At 44.2% G+C, this 19,526-nt stretch overlaps 1 protein-coding gene across 2 annotated transcripts in view; it reads left to right on the plus strand.

Annotated features, from left to right (window-relative positions):
• Positions 1–15,007, plus strand: part of hps1 (HPS1 biogenesis of lysosomal organelles complex 3 subunit 1) — a 49,190-nt gene extending 34,183 nt beyond the window's left edge. For both annotated transcript variants that reach the window (XM_068053153.1, XM_068053154.1), the window contains exons 11-17: positions 5,129–5,196; positions 5,768–5,899; positions 6,422–6,486; positions 8,837–8,979; positions 10,351–10,464; positions 10,780–10,862; positions 13,334–15,007. In XM_068053153.1, coding sequence (XP_067909254.1) covers positions 5,129–5,196; positions 5,768–5,899; positions 6,422–6,486; positions 8,837–8,979; positions 10,351–10,464; positions 10,780–10,862; positions 13,334–13,496 — 768 coding nt within the window. In that variant the 3' untranslated portion in view covers positions 13,497–15,007. The remainder of the gene's footprint in view (positions 1–5,128; positions 5,197–5,767; positions 5,900–6,421; positions 6,487–8,836; positions 8,980–10,350; positions 10,465–10,779; positions 10,863–13,333) is intronic.
• The last annotated feature ends 4,519 nt before the right edge of the window (positions 15,008–19,526 follow it).

Genomic DNA, 19,526 nt, shown 5'->3' on the forward strand with positions numbered 1-19,526 from the left:
CACTGTATGTTGTGTTAATACTCTGGCGTCCACTGACGGCACTGTATGTTGTGTTAATACTCTGGCGTCCACTGACGGCACTGTATGTTGTGTTAATACTCTGACGTCCACTGACGGCACTGCATGTTGTGTTAATACTCTGGCGTCCACTGACGGCACTGTATAAAGTGTGGGAGGGTAATTCAAACAAAGCAAGGATTAGCGGCTTGGTAACATCACACTAGAGCTTTAATGTTCTGTAAAATATAGGAGGAAAGAATGACGAGAGAGGTGAGAATTTCAGCAGTTTTGAGTTTCTTCAAAATACTGAGTCATTTTGTGTTAATACTGTGGTGTTCACGTTTGGCACTGTATGTTGTGTTAATACTCTGGCGCTCACTGACTGCACTGTATGTTGTGTTAATACTCTGGCGTCCACTGACGGCACTGTATGTTGTGTTAATACTCTGGCGTCCACTGACGGCACTGTATGTTGTGTTAATACTCTGGCGTCCACTGACGGCACTGTATGTTGTGTTAATACTCTGACGGCACTGTATGTTGTGTTAATACTTTGACGGCACTGTATGTTGTGTTAATACTCTGACGGCACTGTATGTTGTGTTAATACTCTGGCGTCCACTGACGGCACTGTATGTTGTGTTAATACTCTGGCGTCCACTGACGGCACTGTATGTTGTGTTAATACTCTGGCGCCCACTGACTGCACTGTATGTTGTGTTAATACTCTGGCGTCCACTAACGGCACTGTATGTTGTGTTAATACTCTGGCGTCCACTGACGGCACTGTATGTTGTGTTAATACTCTGACGGCACTGTATGTTGTGTTGATACTCTGGCGCCCACTGACTGCACTGTATGTTGTGTTAATGCTCTGGCGTTCACTAACGGCACTGTATGTTGTGTTAATACTCTGGCGTCCACTGACGGCACTGTATGTTGTGTTAATACTCTGACGGCACTGTATGTTGTGTTGATACTCTGGCGTCCACTGACGGCACTGTATGTTGTGTTAATACTCTGGAGCCCACTGACTGCACTGTATGTTGTGTTAATACTCTGGTGCCCACTGACTGCACTGTATGTTGTGTTAATACTCTGGTGCCCACTGACGGCACTGTATGTTGTGTTAATACTCTGGCGTCCACTGACGGCACTGTATGTTGTGTTAATACTCTGGCGTCCACTGACGGCACTGTATGTTGTGTTAATACTCTGGCGTCCACTGACGGCACTGTATGTTGTGTTAATACTCTGATGTCCACTGACGGCACTGCATTTTGTGTTAATACTCTGGCGTCCACTGACGGCACTGTATGTTGTGTTAATACTCTGGCGCCCACTGACGGCACTGTATGTTGTGTTAATACTCTGGCGCCCACTGACTGCACTGTATGTTGTGTTAATACTCTGGCGTCCACTGACGGCACTGTATGTTGTGTTAATACTCTGGCGTCCACTGACGGCACTGTATGTTGTGTTAATACTCTGGCGTCCACTGACGGCACTGTCTGTTGTGTTAATACTCTGACGGCACTGTATGTTGTGTTGATACTCTGGCGTCCACTGACGGCACTGTATGTTGTGTTAATACTCTGGCGTCCACTGACGGCACTGTATGTTGTGTTAATACTCTGGCGCCCACTGACGGCACTGTATGTTGTGTTAATACTCTGGTGCCCACTGACTGCACTGTATGTTGTGTTAATACTCTGGCGCCCACTGACTGCGCTGTATGTTGTGTTAATACTCTGGCGTCCACTGACTGCACTGTATGTTGTGTTAATACTCTGGCGTCCACTGACGGCACTGTCTGTTGTGTTAATACTCTGACGGCACTGTATGTTGTGTTAATACTCTGGCGCCCACTGACGGCACTGTATGTTGTGTTAATACTCTGGCGCCCACTAACTGCACTGTATGTTGTGTTAATACTCTGGTGCCCACTGACTGCACTGTATGTTGTGTTAATACTCTGGTGCCCACTGACTGCACTGTATGTTGTGTTAATACTCTGGTGCCCACTGACGGCACTGTATGTTGTGTTAATACTCTGGCGCTCACTGACTGTACTGTATGTTGTGTTAATACTCTGGCGTCCACTGACTGCACTGTATGTTGTGTTTATACCCTGGCATCCACTGACGGCACTGTATGTTGTGTTAATACTCTGACGGCACTGTATGTTGTGTTAATACTCTGGCGTCCACTGACGGCACTGTATGTTGTGTTAATACGCTGACGGCACTGTATGTTGTGTTAATACTCTGGCACGCACTGACGGCACTGTATGTTGTGTTAATACTCTGTCGGCACTGTATGTTGTGTTAATACTCTGGCGTCCACTGACGGCACTGTATGTTGTGTTAATACTCTGGCGCCCACTGACTGCACTGTATGTTGTGTTGATACTCTGGTGCCCACTGACTGCACTGTATGTTGTGTTAATACTCTGGCGTCCACTGACGGCACTGTATGTTGTGTTAATACTCTGACGGCACTGTATGTTGTGTTAATACTCTGGCGTCCACTGACGGCACTGTATGTAGTGTTAATACTCTGGCGCCCACTGACTGCACTGTATGTTGTGTTAATACTCTGGTGCCCACTGACTGCACTGTATGTTGTGTTAATACTCTGGCGTCCACTGACTGCACTGTATGTTGTGTTAATACTCTGGCGTCCACTGACTGCACTGTATGTTGTGTTAATACTCTGGCGTCCACTGACGGCACTGTATGTTGTGTTAATACTCTGACGGCACTGTATGTTGTGTTAATACTCTGGCGCCCACTGACTGCACTGTATGTTGTGTTAATACTCTGGCACGCACTGACGGCACTGTATGTTGTGTTAATACTCTGGAGCCCACTGACTGCACTGTATGTTGTGTTAATACTCTGGTGCCCACTGACTGCACTGTATGTTGTGTTAATACTCTGGTGCCCACTGACGGCACTGTATGTTGTGTTAATACTCTGGCGTCCACTGACTGCACTGTATGTTGCGTTAATACTCTGGCGTCCACTGACGGCACTGTATGTTGTGTTAATACTCTGACGGCACTGTATGTTGTGTTAATACTCTGGCGCCCACTGACTGCACTGTATGTTGTGTTAATACTCTGGCACGCACTGACGGCACTGTATGTTGTGTTAATACTCTGGCGCCCACTGACGGCACTGTATGTTGTGTTAATACTCTGGCGCCCACTAACTGCACTGTATGTTGTGTTAATACTCTGGTGCCCACTGACGGCACTGTATGTTGTGTTAATACTCTGACGGCACTGTATGTTGTGTTAATACTCTGGCACGCACTGACGGCACTGTATGTTGTGTTAATACTCTGTCGGCACTGTATGTTGTGTTAATACTCTGGCGTCCACTGACGGCACTGTATGTTGTGTTAATACTCTGGCGCCCACTGACTGCACTGTATGTTGTGTTAATACTCTGGTGCCCACTGACTGCACTGTATGTTGTGTTAATACTCTGGCGTCCACTGACGGCACTGTATGTTGTGTTAATACTCTGATGGCACTGTATGTTGTGTTAATACTCTGGCGTCCACTGACGGCACTGTATGTTGTGTTAATACTCTGGCGCCCACTGACTGCACTGTATGTTGTGTTAATACTCTGGTGCCCACTGACTGCACTGTATGTTGTGTTAATACTCTGGCGTCCACTGACTGCACTGTATGTTGTGTTAATACTCTGGCGTCCACTGACTGCACTGTATGTTGCGTTAATACTCTGGCGTCCACTGACGGCACTGTATGTTGTGTTAATACTCTGACGGCACTGTATGTTGTGTTAATACTCTGGCGCCCACTGACTGCACTGTATGTTGTGTTAATACTCTGGCACGCACTGACGGCACTGTATGTTGTGTTAATACTCTGGAGCCCACTGACTGCACTGTATGTTGTGTTAATACTCTGGTGCCCACTGACTGCACTGTATGTTGTGTTAATACTCTGGTGCCCACTGACGGCACTGTATGTTGTGTTAATACTCTGGCGTCCACTGACTGCACTGTATGTTGCGTTAATACTCTGGCGTCCACTGACGGCACTGTATGTTGTGTTAATACTCTGACGGCACTGTATGTTGTGTTAATACTCTGGCGCCCACTGACTGCACTGTATGTTGTGTTAATACTCTGGCACGCACTGACGGCACTGTATGTTGTGTTAATACTCTGGAGCCCACTGACTGCACTGTATGTTGTGTTAATACTCTGGTGCCCACTGACTGCACTGTATGTTGTGTTAATACTCTGGTGCCCACTGACGGCACTGTATGTTGTGTTAATACTCTGGCACGCACTGACGGCACTGTATGTTGTGTTAATACTCTGGCGTCCAAAGATGGCACTGTATGTTGTGTTAATACTCTGGCGTCCACTGACGGCACTGTATGTTGTGTTAATACTCTGGCGTCCACTGACGGCACTGTATGTTGTGTTAATACTCTGACGACACTGTATGTTGTGTTAATACTCTGGCGCACACTGACGGCACTGTATGTTGTGTTAATACTCTGGCGCCCACTAACTGCACTGTATGTTGTGTTAATACTCTGGTGCCCACTGACGGCACTGTATGTTGTGTTAATACTCTGACGGCACTGTATGTTGTGTTAATACTCTGGCGTCCACTGACGGCACTGTATGTTGTGTTAATACTCTGGCGCCCACTGACTGCACTGTATGTTGTGTTAATACTCTGGTGCCCACTGACTGCACTGTATGTTGTGTTAATACTCTGGCGTCCACTCCACTGACTGCACTGTATGTTGTGTTAATACTCTGGCGCCCACTGACGGCACTGTATGTTGTGTTAATACTCTGGCGTCCACTGACGGCACTGTATGTTGTGTTAATACTCTGGCGTCCACTGACGGCACTGTATGTTGTGTTAATACTCTGGCACGCACTGACGGCACTGTATGTTGTGTTAATACTCTGACGGCACTGTATGTTGTGTTAATACTCTGGCGGCACTGTATGTTGTATTGGACCCCTTCAATTTGTTCAGGTTGTTAATATTTTTTTTCACTGTTTGTGCTATCTGTGGCAATAAATTGTAAAAGACAATCCATGATGTTCAATATTTACTGTAGCTGCAGTCTGCCTGGGTGGACTTCAAGAACAAAGCATTTTCCAAATCCGATGTTGGGAATCCTCAAGAGTGAGTATGAAAACAAGGGAACTATCTTTTCTATATCTTTTTAAATGTAATTCATTCCTTGTGTTTTCAAATACTAAGGATGATGAAAAGTCTTTCAGAGTACTTTGAATGCAGAAGTAAACCCTACATGATGTATTTGTACAGTCCTGTTGCATAGGATGCCATCAGTCTTGTGCTTCTGGGGAAGGTCATCAAAGCTCAGCCCAATCCTGTCCTCACTTACTGTCCACAAACTTGCACTTTCCAGAGGGGTTACTGACTAGTGATGAAGTTTGGCCACTGAGGCATACTTCCCTCTGCTGGGGTACTGAGGCTAATGGTAGTGCCCTTACCGCATACTCTGGCTCAAATCAATGGACGGCTTGTTTCTATAAATACTTTGTAATGCAGCACAGACCGGGTATTGAAAGTGGGACTCTGTGACCTGCATAGTTCAGTTTCAACATTAATTTTGCAAATAAAGCTAACAGTTACTGGTTCTCAAATATATGGATTTTGGTTTTGCGTAGTCTTCAGTTGACTTATCTGGAGTGATTTTGTTTTATCTTGATGAAGATTTGTTGTATTGCAGACTTTTGCAGGCCTGTCGGAATGTGAAGAGCCAGCTGTGCTTGGTGTATCAGCATTATTTCCTGTTGAAACCTACAGGGGATTCTCAGCACCTATCTGTGAACCTACAGGCCAAGACACTGAAGATTGTTCAGTATGTATTACTGTGAATAGGTGGAAGGAAGTTTGTAATGGATTGACTTTCATTTGTGCGTTGCGCACTCCCTTCCCTATTATCAGTCCCAGTTGGGGACTTGAGATGATTTCAGACTGGAAAGCAGAGACTTGAACTGTTTGGAACAGTCATCTGTACTCTTGGTCAAATCACTTCAAGTGATTTTTAAAATATATATTAGGCATGTTGAATTCCTGAGAGTTTTTTTTAAAGAATTGTCATTGTCGATGCATGATGTGTGTTGGTCAGGATTTTCAATGAAAGATTGTAATATAATCATTGTATTTATTAACTGAAAATCTCCAGTGATTAATAGAAAAGAATCATCCTGGAAATGCACAAAGTGGACATCTGATGAAGACCGATGGGGAGAGACCTCTTCTCTAGTATAACTAATGGGCATTATGTAATGAGACCCGCTACAATGAGAGTGTTTGTTGGTGTGTGTTCTGAGTCACCAATGTTTTCAAGTTGCAGTGAAATCTCTTTTGTTTGCTCCAGGGAGAAGCTGATGGACTGGAAGGATTTTCTCCTAGTGAAGAGCAGGAGGAACACCACCATGATCTCATATCCTTGTTCAGCTCTAGTTACCTGTTAGAGAGGAACCCTATTTCTTTTATATTTTTACTTAAAAGGATAATCTCTTTTATATCCCAGGTTGGATCTCGGGTCTCTGCTTAGCTTGCTGATCTCCATTAGGGCACCTTATATGAATTGCAATAATTGCCTTTGGTGTCCCTAGAGCTAAGTTTGATGGGGATGTGGGGCGGGGGTGCGGTACATGGTGGGATTGGGTAGTTTGAGAGGAAGAATCAGCTAGGTCACTATCTGGAGACCCTGTTGAAATATCCAGTGAAGACAGGAATGGGCTCCCTGTAATGCCCCATATAATCAACTACCCCAATGCCATTCACTCTTTGGGGCTGCATATGACAAATGATCACTTAGGTGAGCTATCATGGGACTGCTGGCATCTGTAGAACTATAACCAAACAGTCAACACCTTCAGGAGAGGAGGGAAAGAAAAAGAAAATGGTCTCTTCCAAACATTCTGAGCCATATGTTGCATTAAGATGTTCTTAAACTGTCTTATGGATATTTGGGAAACTGGCTACAGGAGTTGGTGAGTCTAATGCTGTGAAGATGCAATTTTACTTTTGAAGAAAGTAAGCAACAAAGATAAGGCCATGAATGTTGACTGTTACCTTAAGCTACTGTCTTGAATGTCTCCAGTGTTATGTCGAAAGTTCATTATTTGAACAGGACTATTGTAATGGGTACACAGGATTTTGTGCCTTATAGTTACTTTGTACTTACTTCATTGACTGAGCACCTTGGAAGCTTATATGAGACAGGGCACTTAGCCTTTCCCTACTCTGTGCCTCATTTATTTATTCCAATGCTGCTTTACTATCTCATCTTGGCCTCTGCTACAGAAGCTACATGACCTACAATGGACAGCTGGGGAGAGATGATGATCAATAGTGAAAATTGAACCTACATTCCATATTTTGCACTTCTATTTCTTGCTTTTAAATGTCATCTGATCACAAAGCCTCATGATCATATGCCATTGAGGAGCTTTAGCAAGAAGACACTGATTTTAATTTCTCAGCACTGTCCTGTCTCACTCCTTTTCCTCATGTACCCTCCACCCAAATTCCATTCATTCCATTTTTATTTCCATTTTTCTAAGTCACCATGTGCCACTCTCTGGAAGCAAGTGGAAAATCTGTTCCTCAGTTCCTGCCAATGGCACTGTTGAATTGCCTGTTATGAAATGTCTGTTCTTGGCTGACTCGCCCAGTGATTGTATTCTAGAAATGTTCAACAACAATCCCTCTGCTCTTTTTTAAAAATTCTTTTCTGCCTCTCCACCCTCATTTCTTCTTCTCTCCCATGTTTCACTTGGTAAAGTGTATGTAATGGAACCATTCACATGAGGAAATACCTAGGTTCATACCATAAATTGGCTGAGCTAGGCTGGAAGCTCAGGGGCACTATCATAGGCGTAATAGAGGGAGCGGAATAAAACAGTTTTCAATTTTGCTCTTGTCTGCTATCCACTTACTCGTGCTGAAATATTTGTGTTTGGGTGTTGGTGAGGACAGACCGACACTGCTGTGATGCCATCAGATAGGCTGTTTATCACTGTGGTCGTCCAGGAAGAATTGGATCGTGGGTTAGATATTGAGGTGGGTGGCCTGCACCTGCGGAACTGTATTTCAGTGTCTTCAGGAGGGAAGAACAAAATAGGGAAACACGTTCTCATTGTTACCCTGATACTCACTAGTGCTGCTCTGGGCTCCCTTTGCTGGTGCAACCAGTATCAAAAATTGGCTACCTGGGATGGTGTCAGCCCTGCTTCAGTGGGTTGCACTCTCGCCTACTGAGTAAGAAGGTAGTATGTTGAAGTCCCACTTAAGCACATAATCCAGGCTGACACTTCAGTGCCATAATTGAGGGAATGCTGCACTGTCTGAGGTGCTGATTTTGGACTGAAGCCCTATCTGCCCTCTTGAATGAGTCTAAAAGAATTCAGGGCATTATTAGATGAAGAGCAGAGGGGTTCTCCCCGGTGTCCTGACCGATACCTATCCCTCAACCAATATCACTAAAGCATATTATCTGGTCATTATCTCACTGCTGTTTCTGGGAGCTTGCTGTGCGCAAATTGGCTGTCACGTTGCCTACATTACAACAGTGACTACACTTCAAAAATACTTCATTGGTTATAAGACACTTTGGGACTTCCTTGGTTATGAAAGGCGATATATCAATGCAAATATTTCTTTCCACTGAGCCATGTTGAATTCAGTCATAGCTTCAGAATTTGAATCTGATGTTCTGTCATTACTACTCCCACTGTGAACCCTGTGCAATGATTCTTTTGTTTGTCCTTAACTTGGAATTATACCTATCTGCAAGATTTCCCTGGACTGATACATTTTATCTATGTGGACAGGACAGCAGGCCAAATGATTGCACCCTCCCTAAACATATCAGAAAAATCCACAGAGTTAGGGAAAGGACCATTGGCTGCATTTATCAAAAGCAAGGTACATGTCCTTACAAAGCTTGAGGAAAACAGGTTCCTCAGGGCACTGCTGTACGTTTGTATTGGGCAACAAGAGGGTTGTCGGTGATGGGAATTGAAACATTTTCCAATTCAAATCGTCTGATTAAATGAAGAGTAAAGTCTCTTCTGCAATGTGCCTTAGTTGCAATGATGAGCACCCACAACTACACCATTGCCCTGTTTTTCTATTTCCCACTCCTAGCATCGCATTGGCCCTCGGAATAAAATCATCAAAGTAGGAACTTTTTTTAGGAACTGAGTTGAATTTGCCCATCTCAAGGTCAAAGGTATTGGAAACTCTTGCCATTACTTAGGGCTGGATTTGAACCCAGGCCTCCAGAGATGAAAGGCCAGTGTCTTAACCCACTGTAGTACTCAGTTCCCCCAAGCTGGTTGTAATGAAACAATATGCACAAGTGTTCTCCCATTCATTTTCCACATGAAAGAGGATGGGAGTTGCTGTGTTGCCGGGCATAGGGAGTTATAGTCTGAAAAGTGACTGGTCAGGTTTGGGTTGGATTAATGGCCCATAGATTTGTTTAATTGTGTTTGTGAATGAGGGAGAAATATTTAAATGTTAGCTGGGACTCTGAAGTAATTTTGAGTTTCAACTGGACAGAGTACGCACTGTGCAAACCTTGTCAAGTTGAATAGCAGCCAAACTAGCGATCCTTACTGGGACCACTGGAGGTTGCTTTGACAACAGTAAAGGCAAATTAATGTTTTGATGCTGCTATTCCCTGCTTATTCACCCCCTCTCCCAACCCCCACCCCCTTAAATATTGCCACCCTCCCTGCTTGGGCTTGGCTGTACATAGGAGCTTCTGGATTTCCCACTCCCCTGATTGATGAGCTGCCTAAGGGCGCTTGTTTAATGTTGGCAGCTCAGTAATCGGGCGCCAGACTGGTGGCTTCGTTGGGTGGTGCAGTCTACCTGCTCATCACCCACCTGATGTATCTGCAAGACAACAATCCCTCCCCTCAGCGTTAGCTACTTGGAGGCTTTAGGACCTTCAGTGATCATTGTCAGTTGGCTTTTGTGAATCTGAGCAAATTGCAATAGAAATGGTCAATGTACGTTTGACTTAATGTCTGCAAGTCTCCCCTTTGATTGTGAAATGTCTTCCTGAGCAATATTCTTAGGTACCTGTAACCCATTATGAAGTTACTATTCAAATATAGTCATATATACATAGGCTCCCCTTACCTGACTATAGCCTGGATAGACACATCCCTCTGAACTGTGCCATTATCATCGTCAAGTCAGTATAATTGTGATTTATTAAATATTTCATTGCATTATATTTGTTTCTAAGGAATGTTTTTAACTATAGGTCTTTCTGTTTGTTAGTTGTGGTCTCTGGTTGGTATGGGACGCCGGTATTTGCAGAAGGGATACACCACACTCACGTTCCGTGATGGAGACTACTACTGCTGCTATTTCCTTTGGTTTGAGAATGAAAGTGTGGGTATCTTCTAATTAGTGCTTTAATGAAGTGTGGAGTAACCCGTGCAGACACAGTATACAGAGAACTTGTGTTTGCTTGTAGATCCTTCACAGAACTGTGCAATTATACCTTCAGAGGGGTCAAGAATCTTATTAGAAACACACTTATAGGCTGGCAATTAAGTAATGTCTCGTTCCTAAAAGCTCCAGAAATGATCCTATTTTCCTTTGCATTAAGTTTTTATGTATTCCTTTGCAAGTTGTTGTGCTGTTCTTGTTTGGTGCATTTGTGAGAGTCCTAACCAGTGGTTTTCTTTCAATCTTGCATATTAGGGCTACAGGTTACCAGTTATAGAGTTGCCAGTGCTATCTGATGACTCTGCTCCCATTGGTATGTTGACTGGAGATTATTACAGGTACAGCATTTTTGCAAAACCTTGTTTAGCTCCAAAGTGTAAAGTTGGGGTGGTGTGATTTGTTACGGGGGAAGGGTGGAGATGTGTGTGAAAAGTCTGAAGACTTTTTACTTTATATACGTCCTAATGAATTTGGAAATGAAGTACTTAGGTTGAAGCACTGTGTTGGTGAAGTGCACTAGAGCATCAACATACTGTGCCAGAGAAGAATGCAGGTTTTGTACCTGCAGTTCTGGAGTTCTATCTCTGCTGTGGACACAGAAGAAAGGGAAACTGGGAGATTCACCCCGTTCCTGCACCCTCTCTCCTCTCGTAAAGCTCCTCGATGCTAGAAAGTCTTAACAACCTCACCCTGGAAAATATTGGTATCCTGCAAGAATTAGAAGGCACCCGGAGAGAGAGGATAATGAAATATTGAGATAGGTATGGCATAGTAAGAGGGCATAAACTTGGATTATGGCAGGAGGGTCTTGTCTAACAAATTTACTGGAGCAGTTTGAGGAAATGATCTTGATGATTTCAACTACGCACCAACAAAAGGATATGTATAGATTGGGAAGGCGTGCTGATGAATGGGTGAAGAGACTAAGGAAGAGCAGGAGTAAGTACTGCTAACCAAATCTTGGTTTGTATATCCAGAGGATGAGAGCAGAAATCACAGGATGTGATGAGTCTAAATAGGTCCTAATACTACCTGGAGCATGGTGTGCCGTTCTGGTTGTGGTGCTATAGCAAGGTTACCCAGGTATTGGGAGTAGTGCTGGAAGAGGCTCATCAAACTGGTACTTAGCTTAAGGCATCTGAGCTGGGAGGAGAGGTTGAAAAATGAGAGGCTCTTTTGTCTGGACAAGCAAAGGTTCAGGTTTAAGAATATTTTAAGTATTCCAGGTTTTGAATGGATCAGATGGGGATTTTGAAAGAACTATTCACGAAAGTTTGTAGATGACACACAAATGTGCTCGGGGTTGGGAATTTAGACCAGATCCATGGGTTGCAGTTTGATTTAGGTTTTACATAGCAAGAGTGATTGCCAAACAAAATTTGTCACAAAGCCACTTAAGGCGATATTAGGATAGATGACCAAAAGCTTGGCAAAAGAAGTAGGTTTAAAGGAGCATCTTCAAGGAGGAGAGCGAGGCGGAGAGATTTAGGGAGGACCCCGGCAGCTGAAAGCACGGCCGCCAATGGTGGAGCAGTTAAAACTGGGGATGTGCAAGAGGCCAGAATTGGAGGAGTGCCGAGATCTCGGAGGGTTGTAGGGCTGGAGGAGGTTGCAGAGATAAGGAGGAGTGTGGACATCAAGGGATTTGAAAATGAGGAGAATTTTAAAACTGTGGCATTGCTGGATTGGGAACCAATGTAAGTCAGCGAGCACAGGGGTGATAGGTGATTGGGACTTGGTACGAGTTAGGATGTGGTTAGGTAGAGAGTCATAGAGTCATATAGCACTGAAACAGGCCCTTTGGCCCACCGAGTCTGTGCCGACCAACAACCACCCATTTATACTAATCCTACATTAATCCCATATTCATCCTATATTCCCTACCGCATCCCCACCATTCTCCTACCACCTACCTGCACTAGGGGCAATTTACCTATCAACCTGCAAGTCTTTGGCTGTGGGAGGAAACCGGAGTACCCGGCGGAAACCCACGCAGACACAGGGAGAACTTGCAAACTCCGCACAGGCAGTACCCAGAACCGAACTTGGGTCGCTGGAGCTGTGAGGCTGCGGGGCTAAGCACTGCACCACTGTGCCACCCATTGGGGCTAGGTGTTGCAGAAAACATCCTTTGAAGCTGGGGTTCTGATGATCTGTCATGGAATAGAATGGTTGTAGCACAGAAGGAGGCCATTCAGCTCTTCGTGCCCCTGCTGTGTCTCTGCAAGAGCAGCTCAGTTAGTCCCATTCCCCCATGCTTTCCCTGTAACCCTTCAAATTTTTTCTCTTCAGGAGCTTATCCAGTTCCTTTTTGAAAGGCACGATTACAGCTGCCTCCACCACTCTCAGGCAGTGCATTCCAGATCCTAACCACTTGCTGTTTTAAGTTTTTCCTTATGTCCTGGAATAGTATACTGAAATAACACTAGGATTACATAGTAAGTCCATCAGCTTCTGAAAAAGGAGCAAGGCAGGGTAATGTTTTGCTGGTAACCCTTTTTCAGAACTGTAAATGGAAAGTATAGGATTGAACAAAACAAAAGGGGAACAAGTAACTGTCACTGCTCAAATGTACTAATGGCTAGTTTGCAGAAGCAGCTAATAGACTTTATTTGTGGGATAGTTTATGTTTGGTAAAAACACATTATTACCCTGGTAAATAATACTCAGCTTCTTGTTTATATTCTCTATATGGATGTTAGCTTGTGTGCTGGTGTGATCTAATGATGATAAGAATTGGGGTGTGATATCAACAGAATCCAAATTATACAGTATGAGTCATTCAGCCTTCGGTCTGCCTCTTTTTCAGGAAGTTGCTGCGATATTATGGCAAGAACCATAGCTTGGAGGTGATAAAGTGCTTTGAGCTGCTGACTATCCACCTGGGTGTCATTCCGACAGAGTTCATCATTCAGCAATGCTGTGATCTGGCACGCAGGTTGTGGGAACCGTCACGCATCCCTCTCCTCTAAAATGGCAGAAGAATCATCAGGAGTTTGGAGAGGGGTGTTCTGTGTAAACTGGGGGCCATTATAAGCTCAGGGACTGTGACAAGATCCAAATTTGGTATAAGCGTGTAGCCCAGTTGGTTCCTCTGTCTCGATCATGAGATCCTCACTACAGTGATGTCTGCTCCAAGCCTCATCTGCCAACAGTGTTTGAAATCTTTAACCTGTAGTTATTGCATCTTTAGAAACATAGTACTGGTGGGAATCAGGAGGGATTGAATTCACCCAGGAGGATCACGCAATTTAACAAGCAAACATTTGGTGAGCCATTAGGTATAATGTGGAAGAAGGCCTGACGAGCTACCAATACACGTTTTCAGTATTGATTGTCCTCTAGTCATGTGCCCAACAGATTGTTGCCATTCTAATTAATCTGATGGAACGAATCAATGGAGCTCCCTTAGTGGCCAACAAAGTAGAGACACTGTCTTGTGTCACAATAAGATGTGCAAACAACAAGATCCTCTTTTGATTCTTGGTCTGAGTTGAGGCAGCTCGCCTCGGTGGGACCGCAGTAGTGGTGCTGAATAGAGCCCTGGGCCCCAGGCTAGCAAAAGTGAATTGGCCAAGGCTCATGTTACCTGATTGCAATCCGGTGACCCTTGCTAAGTATGTGGATGTTTTAGGGGGACATGATTTGGGTTGGGTGTAATGCCTGCTGCCGTCATGGTCAAGAAGCCTGTGTTCACTTGTCATCTAGGTTTATGGATATTGGCCATTTGGATCAGGCGCCCTTGGAACTGTATCCCAGCAGGAAGAGAGGGAGGTGGGAGGCGTGGGGGTGGGTGGCTGCTGGTGCTGTAGAGAGTGGATGGTGAAGATTAGGGTGGCACTTTAACTAGAGAAAGATTACAATGTGGAACTTGCTAGCACGTGGAGTAATTGAGGCAAATAGCATAGATGTATTTGAGGGGAAAAGTAGTTAAGTCCATGAAGGAGAAAGGAATAGAAGGTTAGACTGATAGGGTTTGATGAAATAGCATGGGAGAAGGCTTGTGTGGAGCATAAACACCAGCATGGATCAGTTAGGTCGAATGTCCTCTTTCTGTATTGTTAGTTCTATGTACTGACTTGCCACTGAGTAGAGGTTCCTCTGTGTGCTATGCTTAATCAACATTTTAATCCTTTTAAAGTAAATTTGACCTGAAAGTATTAGCCAGTCTATAAAATAAACTGAGAACACTGGAAGCATTCAGCAGTTCAGGCAACAAATGTGGCAAGAATTGAGAAATTAACACTTTCTGTGTGAATTTTTAAGCTTAAGTGCTGCTCTCAGATATTACTTCCATGTTCAGTAAATATTACACTAAATTGTATTATATGTGCAAAGCAGGCTTAAAAGGCAGTTCTGTCGAGCTATTCTTGTGCATAGACACTCCTGAAAATTGAACAGGGAGCCTAAGTTGGACTTCGTTTTAGCTGTAACTGTAACAATGATTTTACCCATCCAGTCTTCACGCTTAATAAACTTAATATTTGCTCTCTGCTTTTCCCTTCTCTGCTGTTAATGTTCTGAGACAAGGATCTGCCAGACTGCAGCCATAGAGGCTCTCAAAGCCTGAAGGGTGAATACACTTCAGATATGCTATATCTCTATCATTTTTACTTTACACCAAAGCCATTTAAGCTATTTTAACTTTATGGAATCATCTTGTTTCATTGTATGCTACTGAGGACCTTGATCTCTAAAATGGTTTCTTCCTCCTCTTGACTCTTTTTTTACTTTTGGTTTTTAGATTTTTTTTAGATTAGAGATACAGCACTGAAACAGGCCCTTCGGCCCACCGAGTCTGTGCCGAACATCAACCACCCATTTATACTAATCCTACACTAATCCCATATTCCTACCAAACATCCCCACCTGTCCCTATATTTCCCTACCACCTACCTATACTAGTGACAATTTATAATGGCCAATTTACCTATCAACCTGCAAGTCTTTTGGCTTGTGGGAGGAAACCGGAGCACCCGGAGGAAACCCACGCAGACACAGGGAGAACTTGCAAACTCCACACAGGCAGTACCCGGAATCGAACCCGGGTCCCTGGAGCTGTGAGGCTGCGGTGCTAACCACTGCGCCACTTTGCGCATCTTTGTCACATTGTGGGAGCGTGGACCATTTTTCCACAGAAAGAACTTGTATTTATATCGCACCTTTCCCATCGTGAGGACATCATAAAGTGCTTTACAGCCAATGAATTGCTTTTGAAGTCTAGTCACGTTTATAGGCAAATGTGGCAACCAAGTTTACACAGCAAGATCCCACAGACAATACTGAGATAACCAGGTAACCTGTTACATAGTGATTGAGGGATAAATGTTGGCAGACTGCCAGGAGAACCCCACTACTTTGAATAGCTCGAATTAAAGCCCGGCTACCCAACCCGAACCCGATGGGACCCAACGACAGGTGTCGGGTTTGGGTTCGGTTTCAGGTCGCACGTCTGGGTCCGCCATTTGGGCTTGGGTCTGGTCGGGCTAGGTCAGACACGCTCTATCACCACCTCCGGTAAGTGGCTGCAATATTAATGTACTTTTTGGACTTGAAAGGTGGTTTTGTTACAGTATTTTTAAGCTTGTGCAGATCAGCAACAAAGTGAAAAACAGAAGTAGGTTAACTGATGGTTGGGTTGGGTGTGGGAAAAAATGGAAGGACTCGGGCCGGGTTGGGCTCGGGGTTGGATGTGGTTCTGTCGGGCTTGGTTCGGGTTTCATTTGCAGACCCAAGCCGGCCTTTAGCTCGATGCGCTCTTTACATCTACTTGAACAGGTAGACAGCACGTCGGTTTGACGTCTCATTGAAACAACAGCACCTCCAACAGTATGGCACTCCGTCAGCACTGCAATGAACATATCAGTCTCATTGATGTGCTGAAGTCTCTGGGGCTGCGGGCTAGGGGCCGGGGTGGGGGATGCTTTAAAAGAACTTAAAGGTTATTAATATACAAATAGAAGATGCTTCACCTCAGGCAGTAAATAATCAATTAATTCAGCTGCCTTGGTGATCAGTAAACAACTCACCCCCATCATTTTGGTAAGTCTCTGGTCCTAGCTGCCCAGCTGGCTAGCCTTCCCTTCTGGCTATGACCACGGGGAGATGGACTGATTGAAATAAGTGAATCCAATCATACCTGTTGCTCAATGTTCACCAATGCACAGTGGCAGCAGTGTGTACCATCTACAAGATGCACTGCAGCAATGCACCAAGGCTCCTTAGACAGCACCTTACAAACCTGCGACCTCTACCATCTAGAAGGACAAGGGCAGCAAATGCATGGGAACACCACCACCTGCAAGTTTCCCTCCAAGTCACACACCATCCTGACTTGGAACTATATCGCCGTTCCTTCACTGTCACTGTGTCAAAATTCTGGAACTCCCTTCCTAACATTACTGTGGGTGTACCTACCCACATGGACTGCAGCGGTTCAAGAAGGCAGCTCACCACCACCTTCTCAAGGGCAATTAGGGATGGGTAATAAATGCTGGCCTAGCCAGTGACACCCACATCCCATGAATGAATAAAAAAAAACTTGCTGTAAAAAGAAAACAGCTTAATGATTCATGTTTCTGGACTCATCTGACCAGGTGCTCATTCTGCCTGTGAAAAGATTGAAAAGCATCTGTGAGGACGTGTGTAGGATGTGTGATGTTTGTGTCAAAGGGTACACCTTGTTGCATCCCCTGGGTTACCCTACATCAAAGTAGATAGGCAGTGCGACTCAACTCTAGCACATAGGTTGGCCTGTCTTTTGTTCTTCGTGTAGGTGACACTGGTAAGGCTGGCATTTAGTGCCCATCGCTCATTGCTCTGAGAAGGTGGTGCTGGGTTTCTCCCTGAACCTCTGCAGACTGTGTGAGCAAGATCCTAACTAACGGTGCAGTGACCTTGACCATCCACAATACATGAGGAGGAAAAATGCCAAATCTATTAAATAATTCTAGTGGCTAGAATGTGGCTGTCCTCCAAAGCATCACGTTTCAGACAATAGAAGTGGGATTGGCTCAAAAGCCACTTTTCTGTTTAGTTGGCAATCGAATGATTAAATGTAAATAAGTCAAAAAGGGGCAGAAGCATCACTGAGAAAGTAATCTGCAGCAAACACAAGAAATAACAGCAGAAATAGATAATACAGCCCATCGAGCCTGCTCTGCAATTCAATACAACCATGGCTGATCTTGGGCTTCAATTCCACTTTCCTGCCCGTTCCCCATATCCCTTGATTCCCTGTGAGACCAAAATCCTATCTATCTCAGCCTTAAATGTATTCAATGATGAAGCATCCACAACCCTCTGGGGTAGAGATTCCAAAGATTCACAACCCTTTGAGTGTAGTAATTTCTCTGCAGCTCAGTCTTGAATGATTGGCTCCTTATCCTGAGACTGTGTCCCCAACCCACGGAAACAATCTCTCAGCTTCTACCCTATCAAGCCCTTTCAGAATCTTGTACGTCTCAATTAGGTCCCCTCTCATTCTTCTAAACTCCAGAGAATGTAGGCCCAATTTACTCAACCTCTCATCATAGGATAACCCCTCCATTGCAGGGACCAATTTAGTAAATCTTCACTGCACTGCCTCCAGAGCAAGTATCTCCTTTTGTAAGTGTGGAGACCAAATCTGCACACAGTATTCCAAGTGCAGTCTCACCAAAACCCTGGACAATTTTAGGAAGACTTTATTGCTGTACCAACTATTCACACAAAATAATTGGCCCAGCTTCATTCAGTGACATTAGTTTTCAAGCCAGGCTGTATGTCAAAATTAAATTTAAATAGTTTGCAAGGAAATCACTAAACTTGGCTGAAGGCTACCTATTTTATTTTTACTCTGAATGGTGATTACTTAAGTTTGCTGTCATCAGCAAATTTTCACACTGTTGAAGTACTTGGTTCCACAATGTCTATGATGTTTGAACAGGGGACAGGGAGGCGTTCTCCAGAGATCCACTAATCGCAGTCTTCCTGCTAATCACATCTGCTTCCTACTGATAGACCAGTTGATTGATTTTCCATTAATTCAGTGAGGTGCAGTTGTTAAACGCAGCAGTAGAAATCGGTTATTGCCCATTTTTAGGTGCGCAGCAAATGAGGCCCAAAGCTCATGAAAAATTGGGTCTTTGGCTTTGTTTGTTTAACTTGGGCAGGCTGTTAGTGTCTCTTGCACCTCCAGTGCGCCCGTTTTTCCTGCATGAATATCAGGCCGATTTTCATCGTCACTGGCCTGAAGATAATTCAGACATTTATTGGAATGCTACACTGCCCTCGTTTCTCTTTCCCCTTCTCATTTCAGTCATCCTGAGTTGCCTTGACATTCTGGTTTCTAAAAGTGATGGCACTACCATACAATATAAACATTCTGGTCGGGAACCAGAGGTCATAGATTTAAACTAATTGGCGAAAGAATTTGAGAAATGTCTTCGCATAGAAGGTTGTTAAGATCTGGATTGCACTACTTGAATATTAGTTCTGATGGGAGGTTACAGACCTGAACTGTTAACTCTGTTTCTCTCTGCCTGACCTGTAGAGCATTTCCTGCTTTTATTACCCAAACGTGCAGTGGAATTGGATTCCATATGAGCTTTCAAAGGGCAATTGGACATGTACTTGAACAGAACAAATTTTCAGGGATGTCGGGAGTGAGACTACCTCTATAATTCTTTTAAAGAGCTAATACAGGTACGATAGGCCGAATGGCCCATGTGGTAAGAATTCTACGATTCTATGAATTTGTAGCTCAATCAAAGGACCACTGTTGAAATGGGTTCTGGTGTTGACCTGAAATGGCATGTTTTTGATTAAGACAGCTTACATTTTTTTATTGTGCTGTTTATTGCACAGTCTTCCTCATGCTCTCCAAATACTGACTTTGTTAATCATTTAGTAGACTCCTCAAAAACCACTGGAATGGATGTGTAAAACTATACCACACCTTGCAGCAATGGCAGCAGAGAGCTCTGGTAAATAAGGTTTGGCCTAATTAACAGGTTCAGGAG

Source organism: Heterodontus francisci, chromosome 20 (assembly GCF_036365525.1).
Source record: "Heterodontus francisci isolate sHetFra1 chromosome 20, sHetFra1.hap1, whole genome shotgun sequence".
In the NCBI taxonomy this organism is placed as follows: Eukaryota; Metazoa; Chordata; class Chondrichthyes; order Heterodontiformes; family Heterodontidae; genus Heterodontus; species Heterodontus francisci.